Source organism: Carlito syrichta, unplaced genomic scaffold (assembly GCF_000164805.1).
Source record: "Carlito syrichta isolate Samal-C Ts95f unplaced genomic scaffold, Tarsius_syrichta-2.0.1 Scaffold305630, whole genome shotgun sequence".
NCBI classification, from domain to species: Eukaryota; Metazoa; Chordata; class Mammalia; order Primates; family Tarsiidae; genus Carlito; species Carlito syrichta.
The window spans coordinates 359,145-367,116 of record NW_007249726.1 but is presented as its reverse complement, the minus strand read 5'-3'; the positions used below and the strand labels follow the sequence as shown (position 1 = coordinate 367,116).

Sequence of the window (7,972 nt, the reverse complement as noted above, 5' to 3'; positions counted from 1 at the left end):
AGCATTTTTTCATATGTTTGTTGGCTGCTTGTGTGTCTTCTTTTGAGCAGTGTCTATTCATGTCCCTTGTCCACTTTTTGATGTTCTAGACACTCTGAGGTCACACACTAGACTCGGCCTCAAGCAGGTTCTTGTGCCTGACACTAGTAGACCCATAACTGGGCCTTACTGATTTGGCCCCATCCATTTTGGTTCTCCCTGCCCAGGGACTGAACTGGGAACACAGACTATAGTGTACTCTACAGACCAACTCAATGCTGAGAAAACAGAGCGTTTCTTCCAGTAAAGAAGGATCAAGTAATATTCATCCACATCTATAATAGCCAGCCCTTTGCCTATAGGCACCCCCTCTTGGTCTAGAGACTGAACAATGCATCACAATAGGTAATTTGCCAACACCAGCCTACACCATCGAGGACCAAGTTAAGCCTCCTGAGACCACTCTCCCCCACCACCACCCTAGCCTCACAGGAAGCAGTTCACACCCCCACTACATAGAAACTGCAGGTGGGAAAGTTACATACACAAGTCATCTATATCAAAAGAACTCACAGAGATTAGCCACCTAGTTCATCCAGATAAGAAAGAACCAGAGAAACAACCCTGAAAGAATGAAAAAAACTGTCTTATGCTTCCTAAGGGGTTCACAAATTTTTTAACAACAGAAACTAACCACAGTGAAATTCCTGAAATGTCAGATAATGGTTTCATAATACTGATTATAAAGAAGCTCAATGAGATGCAAGATAAATCTGACAACCAACACAAAAAAATCAGCAGAAAAATTCAGAAAGTGAAAGGAGAGATTGACAATTTTTTTTTGTCTTGAGGGAAACTGAATTTACTCTTCTGTATTCACTGACGTGGAGTTCTTAATGGGTAAGGTTTTCTTGCTTCAGTCTCCCTTCTTCTCCCCATCTGCCCCTTGCTGAGACTGGTTCACTTTTACATACCTGAAAGCATTATACATGAACTAGGGAGCTGTCAGCCTACCTGGAGTATGCCTAGGACCCCACAGAGTCTCCAGTAAAAGACAATGATGCTCCTAGGAACGGGAAGGAAGAACCTCATCACAGAGGCTCAGAGTTTCCTTCTTCACATGTCCATCAACTGAACAATGGATTTTAAAATGTGGTAATTCCGAACAATGGAATATTATTCAGTCATAAAAGGAATGAAGCATTGACATCACTACAAAATGGATGATCCTTGAAATCATTATGGTAAGTTTATAAAGTCATTTACAAATAACACATATTATAGTATTTATTTATATAAAATGTCCCAAATAGTGACATGTCTAGAGTTTAACAAAAATTAGCATGGTAGTTGTTTTGGACTGAAAGTAAAGGAATAGGATGATGAATTGGTGGGGGGGGGGTGATATCTAAATGGTACAGAGTTTCTTTCTTTTTTTTTTTTTTTGAGTTGGAGTCTTACTCTGTCACCCAGACTGGAGTTCAGTGGCTGCTCCCGGCCACCACAGTTTCGACCCGCTGGGCTCTGGTGATCCTTCCGCCTCAGCCTTCCAAGTAGCTGGAACTACAGGTGCTCGCTACCATGCCTGGCTAATTTTTGATTTATTATAGAGATGAGGTCTCGCCAAGTTGCCCAGGCAGGTCTCGAACCTGCGAGCTCAGGCAATCCACTCACCTCAGCTTCCCAAGGCGTGGGATTACAGGATTACAGGCAGAGTTTCTTCATGATGAGAAAAAGCTAATCTAAGTTGACTGTGATGATGGTCACATGTATCTGTGATATTCTAAAAAAAACTCATTCAATTGTACACCATAATGGGTAAATTGTATGATATGTAAATTATTTCACAGTACAGTTTAAAAATGCAAATTGGGATGATTGTACTACATTTTCCTCAACCTCATTGCCACCAACTTATTTTGGGCCATTGTGATCACTAGTCTGCCTCTTTTTAACAGTAATTTTTGAGTTATCCGTTGTCCAGGTGTACCAGTAGCTAGAGATCCAAGCTTTAGTTCTATCCAAGGTTTATTTTTGCAACTGTTAACACAATTCATCTCTGTAATAGGGTATACTGGGGTGAAAGAAAGTTTGAGTGAGAGGTGGGACAGAAAAAGAGTTAGGTTTAGACTTGTGCAGTTTAGGGTATTTGTGAGCAAGTTCATGCAGGCAAATGCATACTCTTTCATCTACAGTGGCGTCACTTTTCCTCTCTCCCCTTGCCTAGCTGCCCTTCCCATGTCCACAACTTCTTAGAGCTTAGAGTTACTTGTTAACAAAACACAGGCTGCATTTTAAAGTTGTCCTTTTCCTTTATAACACTATATCATAATCTATTGTTGTAATTGTGTGAGCAAGGTACACAATTGAATAAAAGTGATTTTGATTGCCTTGTCAAGATAAAGTTCCATTTTCTTGATTGCTCCTTTATATATGCAGGATAATAAATATTGAATATTGAAATTTTCCTTTCCCTTCTGCCGCTGATTATAATCTGGTATTATGAAGTACGCAGCTGAAGAAAAGTACTCTTTGATTGTCTTATCAAAATCAAACTCCAGTTTCTTTTTTGTACATTTATTTTAGACAAATAATTGTGTGCAATTATAGGACATAATGTGTTGTTTTGACCTATGCATACGTTTTAGAAAGCCAATCAAGCTAACGAACATACCCTTCATCTCACCAATTTATCTTTTTTGTGCGTGTGGTGAGAACGTTGAAATGCAGGAAATTGCTACTAATAATAGTCGTCATTTCTATTTTCCTTTTTCTCCTTCACAGTAATTAAAACCTGCCATAGAACTGTGACGTAGAGAAACAAAATTACCAAGAACATCACTAAAAAGATTTATGTATTCTTGTGTCGCTACTGAGGGGATTAAACAACTTAAACATGTCCACAACAAACCAGTTTGATGCAAACGTGTGTGCTTGTGCCTGGTGTTTCCTTTCCGTGCTGCTGTAGTCGCGCAGGATCTAGAGATCTCCAGCCCTCACCGCCAGGGCCCTGGGTCCGCGCACTGTCCTCTTGAGTGACCCAGTGACCCGGGGCCAAGGGCCTGCAAACGAGCCTCAGCCCTGCCCAACCGCCAACGGACAGCCTTCGTCCTTGGCTGTGCTTCCTGCGCTCTGGCTGAGCCATGTTCCTTCTCCTTGCACTCTTCGCTGAGCTCGGAAGGCTGCAAGCCCACCTGGGTAAGTTCACGGTAGCCTCCCATTCCTTCTTTTGCTGCCAAGCAGGGCTGGGCTCTTCCTGGGCAGGCGGGGGAAGGGCAATTCCTTGTAACTCTGAATCCTTCTCTTCCCCCCCCCCCCCCCATCACAAGCTGGTACCTTTTCCATTTCACCCTTTCCCAGATCAGGCCAGCTGACAAGGACATTAGTGGAGGAGGCATCTGCTTTAGGGTCCAAGGTCTCAGTGGCCCATACCCAACGGGTCTTCCAGGGTCATCCCACTCTGTGATGGAAGTGGAGGTATACTGCCCTCAATCTACTCCTCAGGATACTGAGAAAAGCCCAGAGAGAACCAGTTAGGTCTGTAGAACTGCAATGTCTGATTTTTGTGTTTGTATCTTAACCATTTTTAATGTGCCACTGATAATGCAGTGAAATCTGTGGACAAGAAGGAGTGTGAGCACATACAAAACAATTTTACTTACAACTGTAGATTCCACCCTGAACTAGGGATAATAACTGAGAATATTGTTGATGCCATAAAAACAAAAATCAAAATATTTTGTTACTGCAGATTCTGAAAATATATTTGTGCATGTCACCATTCCACAGAAAATAATTTCAAATGAGAGTGAAGTTTCAGAAAGAAAGGTAAGTGATCCATAATGTTTGTTCTATATTTAAAATTATAAGGCTATTTTTATTTACCTTTATGTTGAGTCAGATCACACTAATTTGTATTCACTTGCAAAGCACAATATTTTGACTATGCTATTTTATTTCTTAATATATTTTTATCCCCTTGTTCCCACATTTCTACTGCTTATTTCCCTGTTCCTTCCCTTCATCTCTTAACATATGACTTCTTCACAATTCTCAAGAAATATTGAACATCTTTCAGCAATAATACTGATAGAAAAAAGAAAAAGTCAGTAGGAAATAACACATGGCAATGGTTTAGCCAGCAAATTAACAAATTTGGTTTTGGCTACTAAGTGACAAATAAATTGGTCTTGAATACATTTATATATGCAAAATTTGACCCACAAACAGCAGGCTTAGTAGCAACAATGATTAAGGAAAGAAAAAAGAAAAGGATCACATTTGCCCAGTTGTGATGGCAAATATTACAATAAATAAATATTAACTGGAAAAGTTGAGCTATTGCTTACCTTTTATATTAAAAAGTGATTAAATTGAAGGCATCCAGTCTTGACTATTTCTTCATTACAATATTTCAAATTAACATAGTTAAAATGTTTTATTTTACAGCTAAAAGTCAAAATACAGGAGTTTATATTTACATGAGATTAAAATGTTGGGGTGAATATACATCAACCTTGTGAAAATTTGTTCAGGTTGAAGGAACTATTTTAAAAATAAGAGTAAGGAAAAAAATACAACTATCTATTGATTCTATTTTGGTACACAGTATTGGAACTATCATGATTATGTCTTACAACTGAACAGTTATGATAAAAATAAATATATGTGAAACTGTATTTGGGAATCACAATAAAATAAGTTTCATTAGAGATGTTGGAAAGTATTTTCACATATTAATCTCATTAATTCTCACAAAAACCTTCTGAAGTAGCCTTATATATATATGTATATATATATATATACTTTTTTTCTTAAAAATATTAAGAGCCTTTTATATATATATATATATATATACTTTTTTTCTTAAAAATATTAAGAGCACCAAATCTACAAATGCCAGGATATAGAGTCTAATTCATAAATCCCATTCATTATCTTATACTTTTTAAAAATGTACTACTGATGTACATTGTCATTGCAAAATCACTTTAAACTTCAAATTGCTTAGTGCTTATCAAAAAGCTTATTACAATTATGCAGGGCTTGGGTGTTCAGTACTTGTCTATATTTTTAGAATCTTTTGTTTTTCTGAATTGTCATTATATATTGCTTTTATTATTTTTGTCACTACAGCAGCACAAATTTTGTATTTTTTAAACATTGGCTTTTGACACGCTAGTGACATTTTTTTAAAAGAGATACTCTCCTTCTGTCAATCATGCTGGAATGCGATGGCATGATCATAGCTTACTTCAACCTCAAAGTCCTGGGCTCAAGTAATTTTCTCACCTCAGCCTCCCAAATACTTGGGGCTACAGCTATGCACCACCATACCAAGCTAATATTTTTATTTTTAATTTTTTAGAGACAGTTTTCCCATGTTGCTCAGGCTGATCTTAAACTCCTGGCGGCCTCAAGCTGTCCTCCTGCCTTTGCCTTCCAGTGTGCTGATTTTACAGGTGTGAAACCCCATGCCAGGCAGCATTTTTAATACTCTCTATATTAAATTCTTGAAGCCATTTTTTGCTGTGATGGGGTATTCTTTTTTTTCTTTGGTTTTTTTTTTTGAGTTGGAGTCTCACTCTGTCGCCCAGACTGGAGTGCAGTGGCCGCTCCCGGCCACCGCAGCCTCGACCTGCTGGACTCCGGCGATCCCTCCACCTCAGCCTTCCGAGTAGCTGGAACTACAGGCATGCGCTACCATGCCCAGCTGATTTTTTGGTTTATTGTAGAGATGCGGTCTCACTGCCCAGGCGGGTCTCGAACCCGCGGGCTCAGGCAATCCACTCACCTCAGCCTCCCAAAGGTGCGGGATTACAGGCTGAGCCACCGAGCCCGGTATCTTAATATATTTTAAACTGCAAAACACCATATTATTAACTATAGGTACTATGTTGGCCAGCAGATTCCTAAAACTTCTCTATTTTGCATTATTGAAACCTTGCTCTCATTGAGCAGTAATTTCCCATTTCTCTCTCTCTCTCTAGGCCCTGGTGACCACGGTTCTATTCTCTGCTTCTATGAGTTTGACTATTTTAGATACTTCATATAAGTGAAATCATGTAGCGTTTGTCTTTCAGTGACTTGCTTATTTCTCATAACATAATGTCCTCCAAGTGCATTCACATTTTTACAAATAGAAGGATTTCCTTTTTCAAAAAGATTGAACAGTATTCCAATATGTTTATTTGTCACATTTTCCTTGTATATTCATCTGTCAATGGACATTTGGGTTGCTTTCATAACATGGCCATTATGAATAATAATATTGCAGTGAACTTGGAGTTGCAGATATCTCTTTGAGACCTTGATTTTAAATCTTTTGGCTATGTACCCAGTAGCTGCATTGCATTTTCTATGGTAGTTCTCTTTTTAATTTTTTGAGGAACCTCCATATTGTTTTTCATAGTGGCTGCACCATTCTCCATTCCCACCAATAGTGTATAAGGACTCTGATTTCTCCATATTCTTGCCAATGTTTATCTCTCTCTTATTTTTTTTTATGATAACCATTCTAACAAATGTACTTAGTTTTGATCCTGCATTTTTCTGATGATTAGTTGTGTTGAGTATCCTTTCTTATACCGGATAGTTACTTGTATGTCTTCTTTGGACAGAAGTCTATTTGAATTCTTTGCAAATTTTTAAATAGTTTTTTGTTTTGTTTCATTTTGGCTGACTTTTTTTGGCTATTGAGTTGTAGGAATTTCTTACAGCATTTTGGATATTAACTCCTTATCAGAAAAATGATTTGAAAATATATTCTTCTATTCCATAAAGGAGTGACCTGAATTTTATAAAATTATGGGAACACAAGAGCAGGACTGGTAGATGCTGGACACTGTTAGGGGAGGGAGGAAGTGAAGTTTGGGCTTCTAGCTGACTTTCTCTCTCTCTGATAGTGGATCAGGTACCCAGTGTGTTGGCATGCGCCCCCCTTCCTCCCTCCCTCCCTCCCCTAACTGTGTCCAGCATCTACCAATCCTGCTCTTGTGTTGCTGTGACTAGTGATCAGGGCCCACTTATGAGTGAGTACATGCGATATTCAGTTATTTGTTTTTGTGATAGTTCACTTCATATGATGACCTCTAGCTGCATCTATGTTGCTGTAAAGGCTGTGATTTTGTTCTTCTTTATGACTGCATGGTATTCCATCATGTATATGTACCACATTTTCTTTATCTAGTCCACTTTTGATAGGCATCTGGGTTTGTTCCATGTTTTTGCTACTACGAATAGTGTTGCAGTGAACATACATGTGCAGATGTCTTTTTGGTAGAGCAATTTATGTTCCTCTGGGTATATTCCCAGAAGAGAGATTGCTGGATTATATGGAAACTCAGTTTTTATTTCTTTTATAAATCACCACACTGCTTTCCATAAAGGTTGGTCTAGCTTACATTTCTACCAAGTGTAGAAACATTCGTTTTTCTTCACAGCTGTGGTAACCATACTTGCCAGTATTAGGCAGTATCTCACTATAGTTTTGATTTACATTTCTCTGTTAGTGAAGCTGAACATTTTTTCATGTATTTTTTGGCTGCTTGTATGTCTTCCTTGTCCGTTCACATCCTTTGTCTCCAAATTTTTAATGGGGTTGTTATTTATTTATTTATTCTTTCAATTTGTTTCAGTTCCTTGTAGATCCTGATGTTGATGTTAGGCCTTTGTCAGATGCACAGCTTGCAAATATTTCTTCCCATTCTGTGGTTTTCTCCTTACCCTCTTGGTGTATCTTTTGATAAGTTTGTGAAAAACTTATCAGTTTGATAAGGTCTCATCTGTCAATCTTAACTTTACCTGCATTTGCTTTTGCGGACTTGGCCATGAATTCATTGCTTACCCCAATGTCCAGGAGGGTGTTCCCTAAGTTTTCTTGTAAAATCCATATATTTTGAGGTTTTAAATTTAAGTCCTTAATCCATTTTTAGGTGATTTTTGTATATTGATAGGAAAGGGTCCAGTTTCATTCTTCTGCATGTGACTAGCC

General features: G+C 38.3%; 1 protein-coding gene across 1 annotated transcript in view; it reads left to right on the top strand.

Annotated features, from left to right (window-relative positions):
- Positions 1-3,122: 3,122 nt before the first annotated feature.
- Positions 3,123-7,972, top strand: part of ADAM18 (ADAM metallopeptidase domain 18) — a 40,082-nt gene continuing 35,232 nt past the window's right edge. Inside the window, exons 1-2 of the mRNA XM_008061854.1 lie at positions 3,123-3,177; positions 3,731-3,807. Of these exons, the coding sequence (XP_008060045.1) occupies positions 3,123-3,177; positions 3,731-3,807 (132 nt within the window). The remainder of the gene's footprint in view (positions 3,178-3,730; positions 3,808-7,972) is intronic.